A 27,774-nucleotide genomic window follows, 5' to 3' on the forward strand; every position below is an offset into this window, starting at 1 on the left:
GCGGCTCCTCCCACCTGCTGCTTAACCTCCGGGAGCCCCATCAGATCGGGAAGCTTGATGGCAGCCAGGGGCTTGATTGATGTGGGGGGGGTGCACTGTGTGGGTGCCTGGTGCAGATGGGGCGTGGCACGTCGGGCTTCTGCCTGGAGTTCAGGGTGACCTTTCCCGAGTTGCCTTTCCCCCTTTATTCTCTCCAGTCTCTGCTTACCTGTGCTGTGTGACCTTGGGCGCAAGCCAAGCACCCAATAAGGAAAGTAAACCTGCCAGCACATTCCCGTTGTGTCAGCCCCTGCAAGGCGGGGCTCCTCAGCAGACAGGAAGGAGGCCACCCTCCTGTGGCATGTGGGAAGCCCAGGGAAGAAACGGCATATCCAAAGGCCACCTCCTGCCTCGCCCAGGAGCAGATTGGAAGACTGGCCTTCTCCTCTGGTTTCCAGTGTGTCACCCCCAGCCCACACTTCCTTCAGGGCTCTGACAGGAAAATGGCAGTTCCTGTTGAGTGAGGCATGAGTCAGCGAAGGGGAATGGTGGCTGAGTCTTCATAACCTCCAGGCACAGCTATTAAATATTTAAGTGACACTACCGCATTGATTGTTTCTCATCCATCCCCTCAGGAAGAGCACTTCCTGTCTGGGATTCAGATAATAATGATGTCTTGGATTTAGACAAACTCCGAAGACCTGCAAGGTACTATATGGTAAATCTCACCTGAAATTGTATTATCTCCCCCTCAGAGCTTGCTACCAGAAATGGGGACAAATTGGGTTCTGCCCATTTTACGGATAGAGAAGATGACCCGGAGAGGTGTACCACCCGTTGACAGGCACCCAGCAGCTTAGGCCTGGAATCATAGCGTCCTGGCTTCCGCTTGGCACTGGCTGTTTTCTCTGCCCGCTGCTCCTTGCCCATCTTCCTCCTCACAGTGCCTCTGTCAGTCAACCATTCATTCTGGGGATATGGCATCGAGCAAGATGGACGAGGCCCCTGCTCTCTAAAGCTTAATTCTTGGAGAGGAGACAGTCGGTTGACAAGAACCCAAATTGGCAGGGGAGCCCCCTCCAGGAGATTGAGTTCCTAGTCAGTGTCCAGGCCCTGGGTCCCTTGGCTGGGTGGGGGCAGAACGGATCTGGCCTAATTGTGGATGGGCCCCCACTGGTCACAGATCTGCCTTTCCTCCCAGGACAGTTATCAGGATAAATATACCCAGCTCCCCATTCCTGGGGAGTTACTCACCAAGTAAAAGTACCCCGCTGCGGATTAGATTACCTCTGCTCCAACTGCTCATGTGCTCGGGGCTGGGGGAGGGGGGAGACCCGCCTTCTGTTCTGCTTTCCTTCCTAATCGGGAAGAGTGTCAGCAAAGGGGCTGAGATGAGACCATCCCTGAGGAGCTGGTCCTGCTGTTTGCATAGCTCCTTCCTTAGGAAGGGCCGAGCCCCGCTCATGGCTTATATCCCTGAGCTCAGGCAGCCGTAATGAGGTTGGACAGCTTCTCCTCTGATACTCGAGGTCACCAAAGCCCATGCAGATGGTCAGCAGGGGGCCGAAACCTCCCTTGCCCAGCGATATGAGCCCAGCAGGATAGGCTGTAAGGCTGGGCTTTTCCAGGACCCGGAGGGGAGGGTCTTGCCGAGCTGGTGCTCTCTCTGAGAATTCTGGTCTCATATGAAGTGACCAGGATGGACAGCTGGCCCTGGGCTGTGGGAAGGCCCTTGTGCATTGGCAGCTCCTTGCTGCCTCTCCTGGAGCTCTCAGGGTGGTGTTTGGTGCTCCTTCCTTCTGCTCGTCAGCTCCTCAGGAAACTGTGCCAGCCCCTGTCTGGGGTGATGAAAGCTGAGTTAAACTGGCCTGCAGAAAGAAGGTGGCTGAGCTGAGTCTGGAAAAGATCTTGTTCTTATAGTGCGCCTCTCCTAGGCCAGGCCTCAAGAGTACAAGACTTGTCAAGGTGGAGTCTTCCTGACGGCCCAAGGACCTCACCTCTTCTAGTTCTGCCTGGGGCTGCCCGTGGAGGAGTCCCGAGTGGCAACGGAGGGCGAGGTGGTGAGGAACTCAGCACTGGGGCGGGTGTGGCAGGGGAGCCTGTGAGCTCTGGGACTGGATGATGCCCACATTTACCAGCCCCATCCCTGGAGACCTGGGTAAGGAGTCTTCTCCAGGGCGACTTTTTTCCTCAGAATGATGCCTCTAACTGCTGATCCAGGCTTGCAGCATCCTTTACCCTCAGGAGTGGGATGGGATGGGGAGGCACTTTCTCTTCCCCTCCAGGGCCAACCATCTCTAATCGGGAGCTTTCTTTTTCACCTCCAAGGCTAACCATCTCTCTGGGAGGGAGCTTCCGTCTGCTTAGCAACTCCCATTTACTGAGCGTGTGTTCTGTTCTACGGACTATGCTAAGCAAGCACTGTATATCCATTTCCTCACGTAATCCTTACTCCTGTGAGTAAGATGGTGGAATTCCCATCCGACAGACAAGGAAACCGAGGCACAGGAGCAGTTAAGCAGCCGGCTGAGCAGCTTGGCCATTGAGCAGAGTCTGTGTGACTCAGAATCCCCCTGTGTGAGTTTTAACATGTAGTGTGCTCAGAACCTGAGAGGAAGGAGTGAAATAGCTCTGGGTCCTCCCTCCCTCCCTCCCTCAACACACACACACTTGAAGGATCCTGGATGGACCTTTATTACGCTCTTGGCCTCTGTCCAGCTGTAGGCCTCTGGTCTTGACAGTCTTTATCACATGCTAAGAAGTGGCTGGGCTTGGGTAAGAGGAAGCCAGGCCTTTGAAAGAGCCCTCACTTGTTTTTGTTGGGGGTGGAAGTGGAAGGGCTTCATTGATTAACTTACTGGGTGCTGTGTGTCTGTGGGTCAGCCTAGGTCCCTAGAGCTGCAGTCTGGGAGACATCCCCTACACTGGGGGCATGAGCGGGCGGGGAGCTCCCGCCTCCTGCACCCCTGGGCTGGTTTGGGAATGCGAGGTGTGCAGCTGCAGCATTTGCCCTGGAATGCGGGCAGACCGGCCCCTAAGTCCCCTCCCTCCCAGGGCAGGGGATGCCTGCCGTCCTAACCTGCTCGGGGCTGTAGACCCAGCGGCTCCCACCCAGCCGTCAGAATTATGCTCGGTGGTGGTTGGGGACCAGGGGTGGGGGTGGGGGGCTCCTCGTCTGGGCCTGCCCACGGTGGACCATGGTGCTCAGTCGCCTGCTCTGGGGCTGCCTCCTGGCCAGAAGCCGCTGCCGGTTCTGAGCGGCTGCTGGGGCCCAGGCGCGGCCACCCGGTGGGGACAGGGGCGGCCCCTCGCTGCGTCTGCGGAGAGGGTGCTGGCAGCCGGGGCGTGGGTCCCTGCGGGTTTCTAGAGCCCCACGGGCTGCGTCACTCTTGGGTTGCGCCTTCAAATGATAGTGTGCTCCAAGCACGAGCTGGAGGCTTGGCACCCAGGCCCCCTCGCGCTCCTGCTTGTAGCCTGCTTCGTCCCTCCAACTCAGCTGAGCTTTCCCTGCATTGCAGCTTCCCCAGGGCACGGTGGCTGGGGCCTCCCGGGTCATCCCCGGCTCGAAAATTCCGTAATTCCGTACTTACCTTCGGTTACTCCTGCGGCAGGGAGCCGACGGGCCGATAGCGCCCTCTGGCGGGAAGCGGCAGACGGTCCGCACCCCTTCGTCGCCAGGGCGTAGCTGAGTGGCCTTAGCCCCTTGTGGGCTGGAGACTTTGCGCTCAGCCCCTTTGTCCCCCCTCGCCTGCAGCTTATAGAGGAGAAGCCCTCCCCTCCGCACACATGTTGGAGGTCTCACCTAGAGACCTCTGCTTTCCCTTCTCTGTGGATAGAAGCTGTAGGCTGGCCCAGAGAGGCAAAAGCCTGCAGAATTTAGGGTGATTTCCTCTAGAAGGGGCTCGAGAGTCCCGGGGAGAGCTTCCTTCCACAGGGTGACGGGGGTGGGCCTAGTGTCTCTTACTTGTTCTGAGGGTCTCAGGCCTGGACCTAGTAACTTAGTGGAGAGATGCTGAGGAAGTTTGAGGCCTTCCTTAGTCTGAATGAGCAAGCCCCGACTTCTTCAGATACTGCTTCTGTGTATCTGGAGCTGTCCTTTGAACATGTGGGAGGGGAGGGTGTGTTCCAGTGGGCACCATTTTCTCTGACACCTCCTTTGGGGTGTGGGTAGAAGGAATCTGAGCCTACCCCTAGGGTATTTAGAGCTGGGTGCCAGGCAGGAGCTGTAGCTGAAAACTGGGACCTCCCACCCCCACAATGGGGTGCTGCCTGCATGTGGACTCTTTTGTGCAGTCCTCCATCTGCGCCTCTGTTTACTCAAGCAGGGGAGGGGTTTGCTGAGCTTGCAAGGAGACTTTGGCCGGCAACCATTTTGCAGCCTGTGGGGAGATAGCGGGCTCCTGTACCCATAGGAATCAGAGTAGAGGCCAGAGTGTACTCCTTGGCTGCCTCCTATATTCCTGGCTCTTCCCTGAGGCGTTCGTGGGGGGTTTGGGGGACAGTGACACCAAGTCCTGTCCAGTCACTGAGTAAAGACTAAGGGTAGAGAGAGAGGAGGAAGGTACAGCAGGGACCCGGTTGCCGCAGTTCCTCTCTCACTCAGCTGCACATTTGGAAAATGATGTGCCTTCTCCCTGACACCCACATGTGTCTCACTTTGAATGTTACTTTATTGCTTTGCGTTTCTCTTCAAGGTCGCCCTTTTCATGCCTTGCCCAGATTCTACCCATAGACGACTTAGGAGGAGAAGTCAGGACTTTGCATCCCACCCCGATCTCCTTGGAGGAAGATCTTTTTCTGAATTTCACAAAGCAAATAAAATCTGATGTTTGTAGCTTTCCGTGTACTATAGCATCTGCTGTCCCATATAAATCTCACATCAATGCTGTGAGGTAGGAATTATGAACTCCAACTTCTAGAGGAAACTGAGGCTCAGGGAACCTAAGTGATTTTCTCTGTGGCCGTGGCTAGAGAAGCTGAGGTCCTCTCAGACCTGAACTCAGGTCTCGCTTGACCCCTCAACTTGTGATCTTTTGTCTCCGCCCCTCAGGACTGCTCCTTCTGACCGACAGGTGTTTTCATGTTGAAAAGAGCCCGTTGAAGTCATAAACCAGAATCCAGTACATAAACCAATAAGCCAGACTGAGAGTCAGGTCATGCATGGAGGAGGGGGGAGGGTATTTGGTGCAGAGGGTAGTGGCGTCCTTGACTCAGAAGGCGTAACGGGCAGGTTAACCATCTGTCTTCTATTGAGTGTTTGGAGCCTGAAAGACCCAAGTTCAGATCCCAGCTGTGTCACTTCAGTCAGCTTTGGCAGCATGGGGGTGCTACTCTGCCTCTTGGAACCTCAGTTTTCCCAGCTGTGCTAGTGTTGTGCAGGAAGGGGGGGCACCCCCACTGGACAGTTCCTGGGATCACTGATTCTTACCTGCTCCTCGCGCCTCCTCTCTGCTGCCCTGTTGGAAGGGAGGTAACACAGGCAAAGCTCCTGGCGCATGCTGGGCATTCAAGCATGCCAGGAGCTCCTGTTATTCCACCAGGGCTGCACTTGTTGCTTGCTCTGGGGAGCTGGCTCTGCCCATGATGGAGAAGGAGGGACCCCGCCCCTGCTGGACTGGGCCCAGAGGAAATGGACGCTGTGTGAAGCCAAAGCAGCAGGTGTGGCTGTGGAGAGGCCACTGGGATTGGTCCTGGACACTCGTTCCTTTTCCGCTGTTACCTAGACACACACTGACTCCCTCTAGTTCCGGTTTGCTGGAGACAGGAAGTTAGACTTCTTCCCAAGGACCTAGAGGGGGAGGGGGCTGCAGGAACTGACCTTTCTTGGAAGTCCGGAGACCTGTGCTGGGCTGATGGCCCTGGGGTCCTGGGCCTTGGAACAAGCTTCCCCTCTGACCTGCTGAGTAGGAGCCTGGGGAAGGTGTGGCCGACCTTTGGGGTAGGAGACCAGGGCAGACAGCTGGGAGGTGTGGGCCCGCAAACCAAGGCCCTGGGTGTGGGCCTTGCTTCTCTCTTACTTCCTCTGAGCAGGGATGGGGTTGGGGACAGGGCGTCAAGGAAGGATCAGACTGACAGCCCTCAGAGCTCAGGCCCTGTCACTCGGGAAATTGTACTGTTTAAATATAGCATCATCTTGTGGTCACGGCAGCGTCTTCCAGGCCAGATTTTTGGGGTTTGGGGCTTCTGAGGAGTCTGTCTTGTCACTCATCAGCTTTGTTATCTGGGGCAAGTCCCACCACCTCTCGAAGCTGGTTTCTGCATCTGTAAAGGGAGGATCAGGATTCCAAGTTCATAGGGTGTTAGGAGGATTAACTGAGAGACCAGGTATGCAAAATGCCTAGCGCCTGCCTGTTACTAGCAAATGGCAATAAATACAGTCACTGCTTTCTTTCTTTTTTTTTTTTTTGAGGAAGATTAGCCCTGAGCTAACATCTACTGCCAATCCTCCTCTTTTTGCTGAGGAAGACTGACCCGGAGCTAACATCCGTGGCCATCTTCCTCCACTTTATATGTGGGATGCCTGCCACAGCATGGCTTACCAAGCGGTGCCATGTCCGCACCCAGGATCTGAACTGGCGAACCCCAGGCCGCCGAAGCGGAACGTGGGCATTTAACCCTTGCACCACTGGGCCAGCCCCACCACAGTCACTGCTTTCTGATGATGATTATCCTCAGGGTCAGGGGCTGAACATTCCCCGACCCCCACAGGTCACTAGGGAGGTGAGAAGGAGCAAGTCCATGAGCATGGCAGGAATGAAGTTGAGGGCCAGGCTCTCTGGACTGTGGGCTGTTGAGGGTCCCAGGAGGGGAGTTCCTACCCCTGCCTCCCCAGCTGTACCCTTCTTGTCTGGAGACTGGGGAGATTCGGGGCCCCCCTGTTGGCTGCCAAGTGCCAGGGAAATGGAAGCTTGCACTTGAGGGCTGATTCGGCTCCCACGTTGCTGTTAAAAGCAGAATAGTGGGGCTCTGGAGCCTCTGGGGCCAGGCTGCTTGCCAGGCTGCTGCAGAAACAGCCTATGGAGCAGTCTTGACCCCCTGCTTGGCCAAGGGGGTGGGGAATGTAGCACCAGCCTGTTCCAGCCCCCCTCCCCATATACTTCACCTCATAGCCCGGAGCCTCAGGAGAAGCTTGGAGCCTGGGGTTCTGCTTCTCCCTGGTCAGGAAGGCAGGTACCACCTCTCCAGTCTGGGAGCTGAGGAAGCCTAAGCTCTTGGAAATTCAGTGAGACCTGGTACTGCCCGGGCCCCTCCCTGTGACGTGGGGCCCCTCCCGCCCATTCTCTCCGCCTTGCCCTGCGGAGTCAGAGTGCTGAGTTCCAGGCAGGCATTTCTGACTCCCAGCCAGCCAGCGGCACAGCCCTGTCAGGAGGGAAGGCAGAGGCAGGTGCCCGGCTCCCAGAGGTAGGAGACCCCCAAGGGCAGCCCGCAGAGCCTCCAGAGCACTTTCAGTCTTGGTCTGGGGAGAAGAGGTCAGCTTTGGGAGCTGGATCTTAGGCAGGCTGGTCTGGGCTGGTATCTTCCTGTCCTAAGGCTGGTCATTTTTCCCATGGGCGGGGCAGGTGCTCAGAAGTTATTAGCTCTTGGGTGCAGGAAGGGAGGGCACTGCCACTGGAGAGTTGCTGGGATCCCTGGTTCTTACCTGCTCCTCGCGCCTCTTCTCCGTAGACGCCCTGCTGGCAGACTTGGAGTCCACCACTTCCCACATCTCCAAACGGCCTGTGTTCTTGTCAGAGGAGACCCCCTACTCATACCCAACTGGAAACCACACGTACCAGGAGATTGCCGTGCCACCCCCTGTCCCTCCACCCCCATCCAGTGAGGCCCTCAATGGCACCATCCTTGACCCCTTAGACCAGTGGCAGCCCAGCGCCTCCCGATTCGTCCACCAGCAGGTAGGTGGGGACAGAGGCTCAGAAGCCCCCAGAAGCCTTGGGGCAAAAGGAGCTTGTCTGGCAGTGGCTTGGAGAGCCAGCGGAGAAATGGGATCAGGGGAATGGGGAGAGGGGCCAGGCAACGTCGGGCTTTCCCCACCAGACGCCATGTGAGGGGGGCAGTGACCAAGTGTTAATCACCTGTCTCCCGGCCAGAGTGTGGAAATTCCCTGGTGAGACTGGCTGTGCGCAGGAGCCTCCTGTGGGTGACTGGGCTGTTCCTCTTTCTCCCCTTGAGGGAGGCTCTGAGTACTCTCCTTCTCACAGCGTCAGTCCCCGTCGCCCGTGTACAGCTCCAGTGCCAAAACTTCCAGTGCCTCGGTCCCCCAGGACAGCGTGGGCCCTCAGTGTCCCCGAGCCGGTGAGGAAGAGCACGTCTACAGGTACTCCCAAGCCCCTCCCCGCAAACGTTCTCCTCCTGCTGGGAAATCCAAGGGTCCAGTGGGGCTGGAGGCAGCTGAGGCCAGGGATCAGGCACGGCAATGGCCAGAGGAGGATTCTGCCTCACGGGTCGGGTCGTTGGATTAAACTGCAGAAGGCCCCGAGGCTCCCAGCCAGTTCACAATGCCTCTCGACTCCTCTTATCTCCGATGGCCTCATTACTGCCACCTCCGTGCAGCGGCTGGACTGGGCTGTCATGTCACCCTGGGTAGCTGAGGAACTGAGGCAAGACTTCCTTCCTCCCTCCTTTTACCACATCCCTTCCCCGCTATCCGTCCTCCTGCTGGGCAAGACTTTATATCTCCTCTGCTGTATTTTCCTTGAGAATTTTTGGGGCCACCAAAGCTGGAGAGCATCTCACTTTCGTCTTCCCTTTGCGTCTCCAAGTTTCCCCAACAAACAGAAGTCAGCTGAGCCTTCACCCACTGTGATGAGCTCCTCTCTGGGCAGCAACCTTTCCGAACTCGACCGCCTGCTGCTGGAACTGAACGCTGTGCAGCATAACCCCCCTGGCTTCCCCACAGGTAGGTCTGGGTCCCTGGGGCAGGGGCCTGCCAGAACCCCCGGACCCTGGATGACCTCTGGATCCCTGGAGGGCTTAGGGCCGAGCAGCCTTTCTCTCTCTGTCTCTCAAGATGAGGCCAACTCAAGCCCCCCGCTTCCTGGGGCTCTGAGCCCCCATTATGGCATCCCGGAGAATAACAGCCCGCTGGGGGGCAAAGCTGGGACCCTGACCAAAGAGAAGCCCAAACGGAATGGGGGCCGGGGCCTGGAGGACGTGCGGCCCAGCGTGGAGAGTCTCTTGGATGAACTGGAGAGCTCCGTGCCCAGCCCCGTGTGAGTATCCGCTGGGCTCTCCCAGGCTGGGGAAGGTCTCACCTGGCCAGTGCCCATGCTCCACTGTCTGTCCACTTAGCCCCAGTGTTACCCATTGCCTCCACAAGTGCCTGTTGTTTGCCAGGCCCTGCACTAGGCACTGGGGGGATAGTGGTGAGTCAGACAGACATCATCCCTGCCTTCAATGAGCCACCATCCATCAAAAAAAGACAGACATCGTGATACCCAGGGTGCGCATAGCTTAGTGGCTGTCAGCACAGGCTTTGGAGCCACATAATAGGGTTCAAATCTTGGCTAAGTGGTGTCTCTCCAATCTTAGTTTTCCCATCTATAAAATGGGTAAAGGGATGTGGGATAGTGGGGATAAGGCCAATTAACACATGTAAAGCACTTGGAATGGTTTCTGGCTCGTAACTTGTAATACACGCGGCAAGTGCTTACTAAATGTTAGTTCTTCTTGGTGTTACCATGTCGTTAGAACAATCTCACATATACACAGAGTGTTGTGGAGGATGCACAGGGTGCTTGGGCTTGTTTAACAGGCAAGCTTGAACTTGGGCTAGGAGGGCCAGAGGCGTCATCCTGGGAAGGATGCCATTTTAGCTGCCCTCTCTTCTCCTACGTCAGCTCACTGCAGCGCTCTGTCCCCCTAGCTGACAGTAGCCACCTCCCACTGATGGGTCCCCAGGAGAGATTGGGAGCTGGTGGGCATCTTCTGGGTTGGGGGTGGCAGCACCCCAGTGCTGAGCTAAGATGTTGATCGCCTGAGGAGGGGAGGGCCACTCTGGGGGAGCATGGGCCTAGACTCTGGGGTCCCCGCTGATGCCATGCCTACCCTGCAGCCCTGCCATCACTGTGAACCAGGGTGAGATGAGCAGCCCTCAGCGAGTCACCTCCAGCCAGCAGCAGACTCGAATCTCAGCCTCTTCTGCCACCAGGGAGCTAGATGAACTCATGGCCTCGCTGTCGGATTTTAAGGTGCCCTGAGGCCCCTCCTCTTCCATGCCCTGTCCCCTCAGCCTTCCCCATTCTCCCTCTGTACCTCAGTGTGAGTAGCTGGAACTCAGCCCCTCAATGTTTGGATGCCTCTCCCTGAGCCAGGGACCCTGCAGTGCCCTGGCCGGGCCATGATTCGGGGGAGGGAGGGTCAGCCCACGTGGGGACTGAGCTGCCTCACAGCCTGTGAAGGCAGAGAAGTACGCAGCAGGGACATTCCTTCCTCCTCGGTGTTCCCAGCTCCCAGCCACCCAGGTGAGGGGATCAGGAGGCTGGGACAAAGGGCTCTGTGTTGATGGCTGCTCTTGGTGGGGGAGGGCCTTCTCTACTGGGCCACGTAGGACTTGGGATCCTGTGCCTGAGAGGTCATTTGCCCTGGAGCCCCATCTCCCGTGCTGGCTGTCCTCAACGTGTCCTCTTTCTTTCTGTCTCTGGCTCCTGAATCCACAGGCCTGCTCTACCAGCCTCCTTTCATCCTTCCCCCTCTCCCTCCAGAGGCCTCTGAGTCCCCACAAGTTCTGTCTGTGGGAAATCTAACCCGTCAGCTACTGGGCCAATCTTGCAGGAGGTGGCCCCGCCCCCTCCCCTCCCAGGCCTCCCCAGGCCTGCCAGACCCGAGATGTTTTATTTAGAGGATGCAGGGCCTCCGTGGGATTTGATACTGACTGAACTTGCCAACAGTTGCTGACTTCACCCTTCCACGTGGGTCGGCCCAGACCTTTGGGGCGTACTTAGGGAATCTGAGAAGGGGAGCCAGCGGTCGAGTGCTCTTGGCCCTGATGGTGCCTCCAAGCCTCCCTTCGGCTGGCTTTCACAGTGGGGCATGGGAGCAGCCTGGGCTTGTGACCCTTGTGTGCGGGTGGTTCTGAGCAGCCATGGTCAGAAGCAAGTCAGTTGGACTCAGGTGTGGGCCTAAGGGAGCCCTGCCCTAGCGCTCTTCCTGCTGTTGCTTTGTGGGACAGCCAGAGTCGTGATGCCCCGTGAGAAGCTGCACTGGTTCTGGACGTGCCCCTAGAGCAAGGTTTTGAGGGATGTAGGAAAGCTGGGATTGTCTGGGAGAGATCGAGGCCAGAGTTGAGCTGAGGTTGGAGGAGACAGGGCAGCTGCCTGCAGTTGACTCTCCCTTGATTGGTGCCTGGGCTGACCTCCCTGGTCACCTGTCTCCCCATGGTCACCTGTCTCCCCATGGCCTACCTCACCTTAGCCTTTTCTCCTTCCTACCTGCTCTGCCTGTGGTGGCCCCACAGGTATGGCTCAGTGGCTGTTTTCTGCTGCCTGGGTTTGATGGGGTCCAAGGACCTGGAGTCCAGGAAAACCTTTTTTGGGGGTCTGGTTCTTCTTTGAGGGCCAGTCCTCATGCTTCAGCTTCCCAGCCACCTTGGTCAACGTCGATGGTGGCTCTCAGAGCCCCATGGCCGAGCCCACCCCCTGCAGCGAGCCTGCTTTCTCACCTCTCCCGTCTCTCTCTCCTCTCCCCTCTGCCTTTTGTCTTTCTCCTCTTCCAGACCAGCTCCTCTGCTGTGGCCTTGAGTGCCCCGGGGCTGCTGCCCAACTCAGCTCCATCCCCACACCACATACTTCCCTCTCCTCTTCCTCCTGGAGGCCATGGTCACACCCTGGAGGTCCTCTGCGCTGAGGGCAATGATAGTGGACGGGGCCTTTTGCCTCCTGTGGCCCCCAGCTGGCTTGATTTGGCTGGCCTCGGGGTGATGCCTGACACCCCCAACTCAAGGTTTCCCTCTGCAGAGGGTTCTCTGGGGCCATCTGGTACAGAGAGCCAGGCTCAAGTTTGGAGGGACCCACCAGACCTCATGAGTGAGCTCTCCAGGGCTCCCCCGTACCACTCTCTACCCCGAGCTGGGTGTACAGGTCCCCCGGAGCCTGGAGACCCCCAAGGGCCGTCGAGAAGTCCTTTGTACTCGGAGGGGTCTATGGCTGCCACTTGGTCGCAGCCGTGGGCTTTGGAGGTACTCAGGCCTGAGACTCCCCATGGAGCTACGCCCACCTTCCAGGAAGTAACCGAGCCAGCTGTCAAGGCTGTGGACCGTCAGACTGTGTTCCCAGATACCTGGAGGCCCACGAAGGAACGTGGACAGAGGAAGGAGAGGGCAAGGCCAGAGCCAGCGGAGGCGGAAGGCAGCTGCCCTGCCCCAGTTGATGAGCAGTTAGGTGGAGAGACGCCCATGAAGGGAAGCCTGGTCAGGCCAACCCAGGGACCCGAGACCCCCAGGCGGCCAGAGGCCACCACCGAAGCTGCTGCCGAGGCCAAGCGGAAACAGCCAGAGTCTCCACATGCCGCGGTCATGGACACACCCAGCACCACTGAGAGGATTTCCACCTCCGGCCAGGCAGGCGCAAGCTCGCACGGCTGCTAGTCATGGCCCTTGGCAGGCCTGAGTGTGCGCCACTCCTGGCTAACTGCATGCAGCCTCCCACTCTACGCATGTCTGCTTGGGCAGCAAATCTCAGGATACCATGGCCTGTGACCCTGGCAGCCAGCACTCGGCAATGGGATCTCTGGGGCCAGTGGAGCTTCCTGGGCCCCAGGATTTCTCTTAGTGACAACCCACCTCATTCTCTTAGTGACAGCAAACCTCTTGTTTGTTTAAGGCTTTTGCCTTTAGATGAGCTCCCCCCTCATCCTGATGTGATGTGCACGAAATGGCTAGAAGCATGGGCTTTGGAACCAGAAAGAACTGAATACAAACCACGCCTCCAACACTTGCTACCTATGTGACCTTGGGCAACCCCCCACCAGCCTCAGTTTTCTCATCTTTAGAATAGGGGTAATAATAGACCATTTTCCCCCAAGGTTGTCCAGAGGACTAAATGAGACAATGCCTGGAAAGTGCTTAGAACACAGTACGCAGTCCTCAAGCCATGGCTGATGTTCCTGTTATTATTTCTTATTGCTTGATTAAAATTTTATGCCCTTTCCAAAAACAGAACGAAACAAAACAACAACAGTAAAACCCCAAACTGCTACAGACAAATAGGCTATAATATAAACAAGAAGAAAAAAACTAGTTGAAAGATTTACTTGAAGAAAAGACTTCATTTTTCTATTACAAAAGAAAGAAAGAAAGAAAAAGCCTTATGCCCTTTCAAGAATGTCCACTTAACATCCTCTCAAATAATTCTTGTAATAATCCTGTAAAGTAGCCAGGAAAATACTGTAACCCCATTTCAAGGATAGAGAAACTGAGGCCCCTGAAAGTAAAGTGTCTTGCCCAAGGTCAGTGCCGACTTGGAGGTGAGTGCTGCGTGAAGGGAGTCTGCTCTGCCCCTGCCTCCACCCCACCTCAGCTTGGCTCTTCTCTGCTGGATTTGTTCTGCCCTCCCCTCCCCAGGGCACCTGAGTGTGGACTGAGCAGCACTGGACCGAGCCCAGAGTGGGACTGTGACAGCCTCCCCCTTCCCCCTCAGATCCGCTCTGTGATCAGGAGGAGCCGGGAGACAGGCCACGCGCACCCCATGTCCCGGGAGCCCTCCCCTCGCCGCCGGCTGGACCCCGCCACCCTGAGCAGGACCCCATCCCAGGAGCGGCTCATCGCAGAGCTGCAGGGTCGGCTGGGCATCCAGCCGGAGGCGGAGGAGGCAGCGGGGGCAGCAGGGGCCTCCGCCGAGGACTGGCTGACCGAGGGCGTCATCATCACTGTGCAGCCACGTGGGAGGCGGGCCGGGGGGCAGCTTGTAGAGAAGGTAGCAAGGAGATGCCCAGGCCTGGGCCAGGGCCAGGGCAGCAGGTGCCCCGATTCTTCCCCAGCACTGGCTGGAGGGGAGATTTGGTGTGTGGGTGGTCCTGCATCCTGTGGCCTTGTGAGGCTGGCCTTGCTCTAGATGCCAGGGTGGGAAGGCCCAGGGGGAGTCTGGGGACATCACCTCTCTGTGTCCTTGCTCACTGAGCTGATGTTTCCTCAACCTTCTTCATCTCTCTCCCTCCTTTCTTCTTCCCAGGTTGTCTTCCCTCCTGGCTCTCCCATTCCCCTGAGAAGAACCTTCTCTGTTCTGGCTTCTCCTCCTCCTGTCCCTTTGCTCCAGGATCGCAAAGATGCCTCGGCCAGCAGCTCTTCTCCCAAGCCCAGCCTGCCTGCCCCGTCTGTCCTGGGGCCCTCAGCTCTCACCCATGGTTCCTCTGGGGTCCAGAGTGATGAGGCAGGGTCCTGGGAAGACGATGCGCAGGGTCCCACCCCTCCCCCTCCTGCGCCCCACACTGGGAGGTCTGTGGGCTGCCAGACCGACGAGGACCCACTCTTCCCCCCGATGCAGGCAGGCCTCCTGGGGCCCCAGCACCGCCCCTGCCTGTCCCTATCCTGTTGTCTAAGTGGCGTCCCCACTCTGTGCACATGTGCACACACAGCCTCTGCTTCTCTGGCCACAAGCCCAGCACAGACCACAGTCCTTCCTTAGACCTTGCCCTGACCATGGACTCTCATTTAATCTGATGTCCGCTCTCCCATCCCAGGGATGTCAGGTGTCTTCTGCTTCCCCGTGGGGCTTTCCTCTGCCTGCCCCTTCCTGCTCCCCCTCAGTCCTGCCCCAGGTCCTGAAGGGAAACCACAATCTGTTCCTCCTCCCGTGGCTCCCAGGCCTGGGACCTGGAGGCCTCTCTGTTTTCTGGCCCCGTCACCTCTCCTTCTTGTGTCCCATGCCTTTGGTTGGCTCACCTCCCTTTCCCTCTTCATCACTCCCTCGGCCTCTCTCTCTGGGTTGTTTTTCTCTAGACTTTTTCTTCTGATTTTGGTACTGCCAATGGGGAAAAAAAAAAACCCCTCTTATCTCATTCTAAATTCCCTTTTGTGAAATGGTCCAATAACAAGGTCTCTTTTTCTTTCTTCCTTAATTAAAGAAAAATTTCTTCTCCTCGTTTCCTCCCCTATCTAAGGTCCAGGGCCTGGAACAAAGAGCAGATGGAGAGCTGTGCTGGGCAGCTGGCTGGCCTCCGAACGGCAGGCAGAGCAGTCCTGAAGGGCAGGACGAGGGAGGGGTCAGTGCCAAGGCTGGGGGCTTAGTGTCCTGCTTGCTATGTTTTCCTGGGCCTTGGTCAGGCCGGCAGGGTACTGTGAGCCCCTCTGACCACCAGGGTGTCTTGCAGATGCCACTGTCACCTTGAGGGCTCTTGAGGCCTCTGGAGGAGGTTGCACTTGTGCCTCAATCAGCCCATCTGTCCATGAGGGAGAAAAGCCCCCAGCACTGTGGTGCTGTGACACACCATCCCCAAGCCCAGAAGTCCTGACCAGCCCTCTCTCCCTGTCTCCACAGTTCATGGCCCAGGGGAAGACGGGGAGCAGCTCTCCCCCAGGGGGGCCCCCAAAGCCCGGGAGCCAGCTAGACAGCATGCTGGGGAGCCTGCAATCCGACCTGAACAAACTGGGGGTCGCCACGGTTGCCAAAGGGGTCTGCGGGGCCTGCAAGAAGCCCATCGCCGGGCAGGTGATGATGGGTAGGGGCGGGGCAGGGGAGGGAGCAGCAGGTGGGCACGGGGACCTCAGCTGCTCTCTCAAGGGTGCAATGTGGCAGGTCAGGGCTGAGCCACATTCTGCTTCTGTCCTCAGGTCGTGACTGCCATGGGGAAGACGTGGCACCCGGAGCACTTCGTCTGCACCCACTGCCAGGAGGAGATCGGATCCCGGAACTTCTTTGAGCGGGATGGACAGCCGTACTGTGAAAAGGACTATCACAACCTCTTCTCTCCGCGCTGCTACTACTGCAACGGTCCCATCCTGGATGTGAGTTCCTGGGGCACAGCGGGGATAGGCAGCCACGTGGGCTCATTTCGTCTTCACTATAACCCTCTGAGGGTGCAGGTGGTGCATTCTGAGGCTCAGAGAGGTCACGTCACAAGCCTGAGCTCACCCAGCTAGGAAACAGTGGGGCTGGGATTCAAACCCAGGCCTGGGGCACATTAAGCAGCCCCACTTCCCTTCCACCTCCCATCACAGAGACTCCCAGAGGTTAGGAGCCCTGCCTAGATAAATGGAGTAGAATGCCAGCTCACTCACTCTCCCACTGTGTGATGTGAGGGAAATGCCTAGCCTCTGAGCCCAAGTTTCTTCACTTATAAAATGAGAATCACAATAGAACCTATGACCTCGAGCCCATGTAAAGATTAAAGAAGAGAGAGTGTGTCAAATTGGAATTCTCGGTGGTATTCAGAGCACGATTAGGAGAGACCCCGACCTTGGGAGTATTTGCTCTTTCCTTGGCTGTGCACTGGGGGTGAGGGTGGAAAGCACAGCCTTGCCTGTGGGTCTCAGTCGTGGGATCTCTCCATTAGGCTGACACCTTGGCTCTAATCCCACACTTTGCTTTCACAGAAAGTGGTGACAGCCCTTGACCGAACGTGGCACCCCGAGCACTTCTTCTGTGCCCAGTGTGGCGCCTTCTTCGGTCCTGAAGGTACTGACCGGCAGACTAACTTGCTGCCCCCGGGAGTAGCATGGGTGGGCGTGGGGGGCTGGGAGACTTTACTGGTGCTGGAGTCGGGGTAGCTCTGCCTCTGGAGGCCCTAACTCTGCCCCCCAAACCCCTACTCCTCAGGGTTCCATGAGAAAGATGGCAAGGCCTACTGCCGGAAGGATTACTTTGACATGTTTGCGCCCAAGTGTGGCGGCTGTGCCCGGGCCATCCTGGAGAACTACATCTCGGCCCTCAACACCCTCTGGCATCCTGAGTGCTTCGTGTGCCGGGTAAGAAGCCCCCTGCCCACGCATCCTGAGGCTGCTGGGAGCGGGCATTGGGGAGAGAAGGGCCTCTCTCTTGTGCTTTCTGGATCCAAACTGGACAAACTGGAGGCCTTGTTTGGGGTTATTGATGGGGTGAGCAGGCAGTGGGTACACTTCCTCAAGTCCACTGGGTCCTGGGCCAGGGCTCATACTGAGGCTGGGAGAAACCAGGAGCAAGGTAGCATGTTCCACGGCCTCGTCTTGTGTGGCAGCCCTGGGACTGGTTGTGTTCAGGAGGAAGGTAAGTGAGAATTAAGTGGGATGATGCAAGCATTTTGTAGCCTCAATGGAAATGGGCAGTGGTTTCCAAACTGTATTCTGGAGGGTAATGGGGACCCACAGATGTTATTAGGGATCTAATAACAAGGGCCCTCTGACCAAATAAGTTTGGGAAACACCGTTCACTGTATGCCTGTGTGCATGTGAATCTCCAAACGGGAACCTAAGATGCAGAGTTGGACCACGGAACCCTTTTCTCAGCACCATGGTTTCTGAGCACACCTTACAGCCACCTGGTTCAGTGCTCAGGAGTCAGACCTATGTTTCAATCCAGGCTGTGCAACTTAGTAGCTGCCTCACCTGGGGCAAGTCACATACCTTCTACCACCTCAGTTGCCCCCTCTGTTGGGAGAATTCAGTAAGTGTTTAGTGCCGCACTTGGCACATAGGAGATGCTTAGTGAGTGGGAGTTGTTAGGAGCGTGCGACCATGACTGTCTCCTGCCCCTCATGCTGGGAGCTGCCTCAGCCCCCCTACCCCAGCTTGAGCCCCCTTCCCTCTGCCCCACCGCCTCTTCTGCCTGCAGGAATGCTTCACGCCATTCGTCAATGGCAGCTTCTTTGAGCACGACGGGCAGCCCTACTGTGAGGTGCACTACCACGAGCGGCGCGGCTCCCTGTGCTCTGGCTGCCAGAAGCCCATCACCGGCCGCTGCATCACCGCCATGGCCAAGAAATTCCACCCAGAGCACTTCGTCTGTGCCTTCTGCCTCAAGCAGCTCAACAAGGGCACCTTCAAGGAGCAGAACGACAAGCCTTACTGTCAGAACTGCTTCCTCAAGCTCTTCTGCTAGGCGCCCTCGTCCCTTCATCTGCCCCCTCCCCTGGCCCAGCCTCCCCAACTGCTACTGTGACCCAGAGGCCTCGCCCAGGGGTGAAGGGGCAAACCCGACTGAAACTGGAAACCGTGTCCTCGGCTGGTGCAGGATGGCAAGAGGGCCATGTGGGGCCCTGCCAGCTTTTCTTCCCCCTGTCACAGCCTCTGGGCCTCCTTCCTCCTGCAGCTCTCCCCAGGCTGCCAGCTCTTCATCCTCCCTGGAGATGGGGACTGGAGGGCCCCACCCCACCCCATGCGTGTCCCTACAAACTCGCCTGGCCAAGCCAGCACCCCACACTGGAGCCATCTCTTACTCATATTTTGGCAGTAGAGCCAGCGGGGAGGGCAGGCAGGGTCAGATGGGGTCTCTTTTTATCCTTATTTCCCCTCGACCTAATTACCTTTGTTCTGAGAGTGTTGGGGGACACCTGGCTCCCTCCAGACAATGCCAGCATAAATCCATCCATTCAAAGATGGACGTGCCCAAGGGGCCATGGAAGGTTCCTTGTGCTCCTCCTGCCCTTCCAGTCTCCCCAGGCCTGGGCGACCGCCCCCGAACCCTCCCATAAATGCTCTGGTTCTACTGAGAAAGTCCTCTCCAGCAATAATGTTTTGTAGTCACTTCCTCCATCTCCAGGGATGGCGTGAGGCGGGGAGTCACCCCATGCCTGGCACTGTACTGACTTTGATAGATTTCTACACTGAGGTTTGAATTCATATCGTCCGCGTTGCTTTTACTTCTCTATACAAAATGATTTTGAAGACATTTTAAAGCTGTCCCCTTTTGTACTCTACTCCTTATCCACTGCCGCTGGTACTGTTGGTCACGGTGGCTGTGGTACGGGGTTAACCTGTATTGAGGGCTTGGGGTGGGGAAGCAATTTGTATTTTATTTTTTCTTAGCATAAGCAGGTGAACTGGGAGCAGCTCTGAGACTCCCCTCCTTTAACTTCACAGCTCACCAGGACTGTTTTATAAACTGCTGTATTTTGAAACCCCTTCCTTATTACCCAGGCCAGCAAGCTCTTAACTGAAACTGGCCTAAGGGTGTCTTGCCCTTTGGGGCCGAGAATTCTGAACCTCATCCGTCCTGTTCCTGAGGGAGGAGAAGGGGAAAGTACGCTTTAAGGGTACTTTCCTGTCTGTCTAAGCCATTAGGAGCATCTGCTCCCCTGTGAACTTTTTGGCAACAAAGAGAACCCACTGAACATTCTTGGCCTCCTCACTGCTTCTCTTCTGCCTTCTCAGGAAAGCTGGTGTCTGATTTTGACCATTGGTCTTATTGATTCCACTGGGCGCATCACTTCCCCAAATTTCCTGCCCTCCCTGGAGACTAAGGGTCTGGGGAAAGGGCCCAGGTTGTTGCAAGGGGCCTGAAAGGATTCTGGGCAGAGGGACAGGATCCTGCTGAAATAATGGGAAGCCCCACAGCTCTCTTCCCCAAGGATGAAACTGGAGCAGGCACACCTGGGGTTCCTGGTCAGCAGAAAGGGGCCCCAGTGGGGTCTAAAGTGAGGAAGATCCAGACTGCTCTGCTAGCCTCATGGCAGAGGCTGAGTGCACTGGGGTCTCAGGAGACGGTCCCTCCTTTGTGGCAGGGCTGGGAACAGGGGAGGTCAGCCAGACCCCTCCACAGGTCTAAAGTCTCCACTTCCACCCATAGGCCTTATTGCTGTGTTTACAGTGACCTGCCCCAGGCCACTCTCCTACAGGGACTGGGGTTTCTGGGGTCCACCCTCTGGGTCAATGGTTATTTGATGATTTGATTTTTTTTCTCTGTAAACTTTTAACCAGGCTTTTCCCCATTTCAATTTCTGTGATTTATGCCAATAAAGTTTGCCATTATTTTCACCTGTGTTAGTGCCTTTTCTTTGTGGTCTGAGATAGCAGCTTAGTCTCAGAAGTGAGACCAAACCCTCCCCAGACTCGCTAGGACCAGTTTGCGGGTAAATCATTGATGTTCCCTTACTTGAGGCAAAAAGCCCTGGGGATGGGATCCCTGCCCCACAGCACACTTGTCTGTGGTCACAGGTCCTCCTGGCTCCTGTGTGAGCTTTGCTCCTTCCTCAGTAGTTGGTGGGGGCAGGCTGGGGAGCAGCGTTGCTGGGCCCTGTGTGGGTCAGGCCCTGCCCCAGGTGCTTTGCCGTGGATTCACTGAGGGCATCCTCATATGGTCCTGTGGGTGGCCTTATTTTCATTTGCAGATGGAGAAGGGTTCAGAGAGGAGAACCAACATGCATGAGGCAAGCCTCTGAGTGAGCACAGAGACAGGATGTGGACCCCGGGGCTGGCCTCTGCCTGTCTTCCGCCGTTGACCGGACACGCCACCCTCGACATGCTGGCACACCTTGGGTGTCGAACCTTCCAAACTGAAGGCTGCAGATTTACAGTTGAAGATGGGTCTCTACTGCTCCCTTGTGGTCATGTGCATATTTGCATGCTTCCTCCTTGCTCCTGTCAGGACCGAAACTCCAGCTAAGGGCACCAGAAGCTTCCTGGACAGCTTTGTTCCCCCTTGAGCTGTGGCTGCACGGTTTCCCTGTTTGGAATGGTCCTCCAAAAGCAGCATGTTGGATTCTAGTCTGAACTTTGACCATTTCACTGTGAGCTCAGAAGTGAAAATTACCTTCAACCCTCACCCAAAGATAATGACTTGGTTTATTCTTCCAGCCCATGTTGAATTTCTTTTTTTCTTTTTAGAAATGGATATGGTACACTTCTTCGTAATTGGCTTTTTCACTCAATTGTACATAGTGAACGTTTTCCCGTGTCAATAAATATAGGTTTGCATCATTTTTTAATGGCTTCATGGTATTCCATTATATTGATGTACTACAATTAGAGATGATATTTATATAATCAGAGCCAGGATGTCCTTGGAAAGTTACCACGGGAGTATGTACATACTTGGAAAAGTGTGTTTAGTGGGAGACAGTCAGGGTTTGGAAGGAACTATAGCATAGTAAGGCCCATGGGCTTTGAACTTACTCCTCGATTTCTGTTGTGAAGCCATCATTTACTGGCAGAGGGACTTAGGCAAATTATTTAACCTCTCTGTGAATTTTCTTATCGATAAAACAGAAATACCAATACTATACTTCCTCAGGGAATTGCCGTAAAGATCAACAGCGGTGATGCACACAAAGTACTTAGCACAATGCTGAGCATGCATGTATGTTGTCATCAAAAAGGGATCTTAGCAGTAATCGACTCCAGCGGTTCACTAAACAGGCTCATCATCAGAGGCACTAAGAGGGTTTAAAACAAAATACAGAGATTTCTAACTTGGTGGAGTGAAAAGGGTGGAGATAGAGAAAAATTTTCCTTCGGCCCAAGGATCTAAGCTCATTCGTTAAAAAAAATTTATTGATATAACACAATTGTTCAAATAAGTGTTGAATGGGTGCATAATAAAAGAAGCTAACATTTAGTGACTTCCTCCTACATTCCAGGAACTGTGTTGTCTTAACACATAGCTCATGTAATCCTCATAACAACTCTAGAATGTAGATACTATTATTATCCCCATTTCACAGATAAGGAAAGGGAAAAGAGGGTCAGTGAGGTGAAATCACTTCCTAAGATGACCCAGCTAGGAAGTGGCAGAATAAGTAATTGGATCTAGGTCATCTGATTGCAAACTCTGCCTTCATTCATTCAACAAACATTTATTATACGTCTACTGTGTGCCAGGGACAAGACAAAAATTTCTACCTTGTGGTGCTTGCGTTCTTGCAGGGAGAGACAGAAAAACCACAGTGTAATAAATAAATTATATAATGTGTTAGAAGGTGTCAGTGCTACTGAAAAAATAGAACAGGGTAAGGGGGAGTGGGAGTGGATTTTTTTTGTAAATTTAAATAGGGCAATCAGGATAGGCCTCTGAGCAAGTGATATTTGAGCCACGACTTGATGGAGGTGAGTTACTCCTGTGGATATGGGCAAGGAGCCTTCGAGAAAGAGGGAATAGGTAGGGCAAGAGCCCTAAAGTAGGCACACACTCTGGAAAAGCAGCAAAGAGCAGCGTCTGGGTGAGATTATAGAGGTGGAGGCGGAGAGCTGATCATATAGGGCCTTGCAGGCAGTTTAAGTTTTAGATTTTTTACTCAGGGGAATTGGGGAGTCTTTGAAGAATTCTGAGCAGATGAGGAAATGATCCGACTTAGGTTTTTTTTTTGAGGAGGATTAGCCCTGAGCTAACTACTGCCAGTCCTCCTCTTTTTTGCTGGGGAAGACTGGCCCTGAGCTAACATCTGTGCCCATCTTCCTCTACTTTATACGTGGGACGCCTACCACAGCACGGCTTGGCTTGCCAGGCGGTGCCATGTCCGCACGCAGGATCCGAACCAGCAAACCCCGGGCCGCTAAGAAGCGGAAGGGGCGAACTTAACCACTGTGCCACCAGGCTGGCCCCCCGACTTAGGTTTTAAAGCATCCCTTTGTTTTGGTAGGGGAAAGAACAAACTGTAGAGGAGACCAGAGACCATTCTGTTTCTAAGGCATGTGCAATTATTTCTCAGCTCCACGTCATTATCTTTAGTTTGAGATTTGGCCAGTTGGCAGGGAGAAACCAGGTCTCAGTTCACACTCTAGCTCCTACACCAAAGCAGCTCCAGGCCAGCAGAGGGAAGCAGCTCTGAGAAACCTCCTCCGGTATCAGGCAGAGCCTTCCTTAAATACCTAATTTAGAGACGGCTTCCCGTTGGCTGGAGTGGCAGCGATATCACCCAATGGCTGCCTAGGTCAGTTCTGCTTCACCTGACAGGCGTTCGCGCTAGCCAATAGGCAGGGGTGCCGTCCGCGGCTTCTGATTGGTGGCTTCGTTCACAGATAAAAGGTACTCGCCGGCGGGCGGTACCCCTTTTGCCAGGCGTCCTCGTGAGAGGTTCGTGTGGTCGGGGCAGTCGCTCCGGGAACCGGCGGAGGGAAGGATGGGAGTGTTTGCGGGGGTTTGGGGGCCGCGTGGTCTAGGCCTATCCTGGCTGGGGCCTCGGCGGCGGCGGCGGCTCGCGCTCCCCGAGCGGCGGCAGTCCCAGGCCGAGCCAGCGGGCGCTCACGCGGGGCGCGCTCCGTATAGGCCTCGGGCTTGGAGCCCGGCGGGGCGGTGGGGCTCGGTGTCGGGGTGTCTGAGCTCCCTCTCTCTCCTCAGTGACATCGTCTTTAAACCCTGCGTGGCAATCCCTGACGCACCGCCGTGATGCCCAGGGAAGACAGGGCGACCTGGAAGTCCAACTACTTCCTTAAGATCATCGTAAGTGCGGGATGGGTCGCGGCCGCCCATCATGCTGCCTCGGCCCCGGGCGCTTACAGGGACAGTCTGCTGCTGTGTGCTGAGCGCTTACTTGGTGCCAGTTACTGAATTAGACACTTATCGAGTCTTATTTGATCTTCACAAATTTCTGACCTCTGCGGCCCCCCTCCCACCCTTGTTGCAGAGAAACAGGCGCAGGCAGGTTAGGTGGCTCCTGTGATGACAGCATTGATACCCAGGTCTGCCTGTCCTCCAGATAGGCTCATCATGCTTTTACTTCTCTGCCTCCATCTTTGGGAAGGGCTGAGGCAACGAATGACTCGTCATAAGGAGGCAAGTTGTTGCATATTTAGGTCCTGTCAGTCAAGAAACTAAAGGTCTAGTGAATGTTATCTTTTTGATGGACTTCAGGTGGGTCTTCCCTCCCTGGAAATTCTGACCGTGCTGCCCTTCAGGCTGCATTGTGGAGCGTAGTTTATTATATCCTCCCTTGTTTATCATGAAGGTATTCAGACACACAAAACACTTACGAGACTCGTACAATAATCACATACCCAAAATCCAGATTTTGCAAGTAATGTTATGTTGTATTTGCTTTACATTGTGTTTTGAATGTTGTAAATCTAGCCTTATTTGGAGCACTGTTTTTTTGTTAACTCAGCCATTTTAGTGAATCAGAAACATGCCTCTTAAGTGGAAAAAATTAAAAATGAAAGCTAAAATTAAAAAAATGTTTTGGTTGAACGTACAAACCTAATTTTCACCATTCATACTCGGCAAGCAAATCTTTGACAAATGTGGCCGTGTTAGAACTCTGGTGGCTCCTAGTGGGAAGAACTGTCCCAATCTCCGAGTCACTTCAAAAGCACAGAAGAAAGGGAACGAGATTGAAACCAGCCATTGTAGGATTTAGTTTCTCCTGATATTTTTCCTCTTTTCTCCTTGTAAACTTTGCTTGTTTCTGGCTTGTTTTCGTAGCAACTTTTGGATGATTACCCAAAATGCTTCATTGTGGGAGCAGACAATGTGGGCTCCAAGCAGATGCAGCAGATCCGCATGTCCCTCCGCGGGAAGGCTGTGGTGCTGATGGGCAAGAACACCATGATGCGCAAGGCTATCCGAGGGCATCTGGAAAACAACCCGGCTCTGGAGAAGTCAGTTAATTCTCTGGGCATCTTTGTCCTCCTCTGTGCCCTTCTCCTTTTTCCTGGAGAAGAATGGTGCTGAAAGGTGACCATCTCCTGTAAACTTCTCTTTGCAGACTGTTGCCTCATATCCGGGGCAATGTGGGCTTTGTGTTTACCAAGGAGGACCTCACTGAGATCAGGGACATGCTGCTGGCCAATAAGGTAAGGGGAGAATTAGTTTGGCAGAAGAGACCTTATCACTAATTTTGGCTCCTTAAAAGGAAAATGGACCATTCTCAGGTTGTATCTGTGCAGAGGAGACGTCTCACATTTCTTGTTTTTGTTCAGGTGCCAGCTGCTGCCCGTGCTGGTGCCATTGCCCCTTGTGAAGTCACTGTGCCAGCCCAGAACACTGGTCTGGGGCCCGAGAAGACCTCCTTCTTCCAGGCTTTAGGCATCACTACTAAAATCTCCAGAGGCACCATTGAAATTCTGGTGAGTGGACCTGGCTTGCCAGTGCTGGCCAGGCAAGTGGTTGGGGCATGGTTGCCTTGCGCCTGCTAGATGTCCAGGTGTTAACTGTCAACTGTTATCTTCTTGTTCAGAGTGACGTGCAGCTGATTAAGACTGGAGACAAAGTGGGAGCCAGCGAAGCCACACTGCTGAACATGCTGAACATCTCCCCCTTCTCCTTTGGGCTGATCATCCAGCAGGTCTTTGACAATGGCAGCATCTACAACCCGGAAGTGCTTGACATCACAGAGGAAACTCTGCATTCTCGCTTCCTGGAGGTACATGCTGCTGATTCCAGCCCCTTCTTACATTAATGGTTGAGAGCATGACTAGCATCTAACTGAATCCCGGTCACGCAGCTGAAACTAACTATGTAACCAAGGATAGTTTAATTTGTCTACCTCAGTTTGCTCATCTGTAAAATGGCAATAACAATATAAGATTGTTGAAGGACATAATGAATTAATGGGTATAAAGCCTTACCCAGCCCAGAATAGTGCTGGGCACATAATGAGGGCTATTCTAGCAATAATAAATCTGCAGTAAAGTGAGATTTTGGGTAGTGTCATGAGTCAAAGGAAAAATGAGAAAAACGTGGACAATTTAATAATACATGAATGTTGCCAAGAACCCTTTGTTGGGAGGATTGACTCTTCTGAGACTGTCTTGCTTAATTTTGCCATTAAAATATCCTTTAATTAATGAATAACATGATAGAAGATGAAATTTTTTCTTTTCTTGGACAAATGAAAAGTTGCAAATATATATACTCTTAACTTCATCTTATTTCTTGAAAATCTTACTAGTGGATGAAATTCACATCTGGAATTTAATGTTTTAAAACATGTTTTTTTTTACTTTTCCTTTTTCTCCCCAAAGCCCCCTGGTACGTAGTTGCATATTTTTAGTTGTGGGTCCTTCTAGTTGTGGCATGTGGGATGCCGCCTCAGCATGGCCTGCTTAGCCAGTGCCATGTCTGCGCCCAGGATCCGAACCAGCGAAACCCTGGGCCACCAAAGCGGAGCATGTGGATTTAACCACTTGGCCACAGGGCCAGCCCCTGGAATTTAATGTTTTTCTCATGGAACTCAGCAGTTACGTTAACAGTTTATATTTTTCACAAAATCGTGGCTTTTGAAGTAAACACCATCATTATGGTATAGGGAATATCCAGATGGGGAATGAGGGCAAAAAGCATTTATGAATTGCTCTGCCAGAAGCATTTGGTGTGGGATGAAGTGTTCTCTGTGAGGCCAAGATGCTAACCTAGCCAGTCTTGTCTGCCCTTGAACTTGCTTGGACTTCACTGTCTTTTCTCTATGATGTCTCACCTAAAGTATAATTTTTCCTTCTCTACAGGGTGTCCGCAATGTTGCCAGTGTGTGTCTGCAGATTGGTTACCCCACTGTTGCATCAGTACCCCATTCTATCATCAATGGGTACAAGCGGGTCCTGGCTTTGTCTGTGGAGACTGATTACACCTTCCCACTTGCTGAAAAGGTAAAAAGAACCCATGAGGACCAAGGTGGCCTGACAGTTAGCAGGGGGATAAATGGCAGCCCGCAGAGTTAGTGCTTTTATATTTTACATAGCAGGTAAAATTTTTAAGTGTAGTTTAGAGAGGTTGAGGGGCAGGGGAGGTGTGTCCTTGACTTTAGAAATGACAAGAGATCCAGAGAAGGGTTAGTTACTAGGTAGGACCTGGGCCTAAGCTCACCAGGCTGTTCTCCCCGGTCACTTCCGGGGTAGGCTTCACTGGTTTGAAAGATGTTGGCCATTAAACTAGAGCTCTACAGAGGCCAAAGGGTTGTGAATAGTAGGGGTTGCGGATGACCCTTTTGACCACAGACTTTTCCCCTTGCCTCAGGTCAAGGCCTTCTTGGCTGATCCATCTGCATTTGTGGCTGCTGCCCCCGTGGCCGCTGCCACCACTGCTGCTCCTGCTGCTGCCGCAGCCCCAGCCAAGGTTGAAGCAAAGGAAGAGTCGGAGGAGTCGGACGAGGATATGGGATTTGGTCTCTTTGACTAATCACCAAAAAGCAACCAATTCAGCCAGCTTTATTTGTGAAACAAAGAAATAAAGGCTTACTTCTCTTAAAAATCTCTGGACTCCTTTTTTTTTTTTTTTTTTGCATTTTGAGGTTTATGTGCTGTATGATAGAAACTAAAGCCATGGTAAAACCAGAGTTTTATTTGAAGTTGACATTTGGGTCTCCTCTTTGTAAGTGAAGTATTGCTCTCTTAACATCCTGTGTTTTTTCTAGACCCACCTTTAACTTGTTTGTTTTTTTTGAGGAAGATTGGCCCTGAGCTAACATTGTGCCCATTTTCCTCTACTTTATATGTGGGACGCCTGCCACAGCATGGCTTGATAAGTGAGTGGCGTAGGTCCATGCCCAAGATCCGAACTGGTGAACTCTGGGCCACTGAAGCAGAGCATGCAAACTCAGCCACTGCCCCACCAGGCTGGCCCATAACTATATTTTTTATTATACTAGAATTCTTGGTTCCATGGCCATCCAGCCACTAGCCACCAGTAGGTTTAGTCAGTTGAGAGAAGCGCTCAATGAGTGCCAGGGTTTTTTAAACTGGGTGGCGGTCCAATTCATAAAGACTAGGTGGTGACTGATTTAAAGAGAGAAAACACCACCTGACTGCTGAAAGGGTAGGCATTTTGTTGTGAAGCTTATATTTCATTTATAAGCTTGTACTGGATCATGATGTAAATGTATTTATTGTAATGGGTCTCAGTCAAAAGTTTGAAAGCCACTGCTGGTAGAGGGACCAACGACTAAGCTATGCAGACTCCATTCTCTAGTCTATAGCGTGGGCAGGTCTGCACTATGAGAAATTCAGACAACTCTTGGACCGTGAGGCCT

At 54.1% G+C, this 27,774-nt stretch overlaps 2 protein-coding genes across 19 annotated transcripts in view; both read left to right on the forward strand.

The window, feature by feature from the left end:
• The window catches only part of PXN (paxillin), a 46,841-nt gene extending 26,036 nt beyond the window's left edge, over positions 1 to 20,805 (forward strand). For 4 of the 18 annotated variants that reach the window (XM_070627091.1, XM_070627096.1, XM_070627094.1 and 1 more), the window contains 10 exons: positions 7,645 to 7,871; positions 8,178 to 8,293; positions 8,739 to 8,875; positions 8,987 to 9,188; positions 10,031 to 10,166; positions 15,447 to 15,617; positions 15,740 to 15,913; positions 16,502 to 16,583; positions 16,725 to 16,873; positions 17,715 to 19,855. In XM_070627091.1, coding sequence (XP_070483192.1) covers positions 7,645 to 7,871; positions 8,178 to 8,293; positions 8,739 to 8,875; positions 8,987 to 9,188; positions 10,031 to 10,166; positions 15,447 to 15,617; positions 15,740 to 15,913; positions 16,502 to 16,583; positions 16,725 to 16,873; positions 17,715 to 17,981 — 1,661 coding nt within the window. In that variant the 3' untranslated portion in view covers positions 17,982 to 19,855. Of the gene's footprint in view, positions 1 to 734; positions 824 to 1,834; positions 2,040 to 7,253; positions 7,381 to 7,644; positions 7,872 to 8,177; positions 8,294 to 8,738; positions 8,876 to 8,986; positions 9,189 to 10,030; positions 10,167 to 11,689; positions 12,533 to 13,610; positions 13,887 to 14,141; positions 14,454 to 15,069; positions 15,172 to 15,446; positions 15,618 to 15,739; positions 15,914 to 16,501; positions 16,584 to 16,724; positions 16,874 to 17,714; positions 19,856 to 20,208 lie in introns of those variants that run through there. The other 14 variants (XM_070627093.1, XM_070627097.1, XM_070627090.1 and 11 more) reach the window with 12 other exon arrangements.
• Positions 20,806 to 22,818: 2,013 nt separating this feature from the next.
• RPLP0 (ribosomal protein lateral stalk subunit P0) lies at positions 22,819 to 26,996 on the forward strand. Its single transcript, XM_008507282.2, has 8 exons — positions 22,819 to 22,889; positions 23,154 to 23,255; positions 24,234 to 24,409; positions 24,517 to 24,604; positions 24,731 to 24,877; positions 24,988 to 25,173; positions 26,255 to 26,395; positions 26,763 to 26,996. The coding sequence occupies exons 2-8, from the start codon at positions 23,202 to 23,204 to the stop codon at positions 26,922 to 26,924; spliced, it is 954 nt and encodes a 317-aa protein (XP_008505504.1). The 5' UTR covers positions 22,819 to 22,889; positions 23,154 to 23,201; the 3' UTR covers positions 26,925 to 26,996.
• The last annotated feature ends 778 nt before the right edge of the window (positions 26,997 to 27,774 follow it).

The sequence above is a fragment of the Equus przewalskii genome, chromosome 7 (genome assembly GCF_037783145.1).
Source record: "Equus przewalskii isolate Varuska chromosome 7, EquPr2, whole genome shotgun sequence".
In the NCBI taxonomy this organism is placed as follows: Eukaryota; Metazoa; Chordata; class Mammalia; order Perissodactyla; family Equidae; genus Equus; species Equus przewalskii.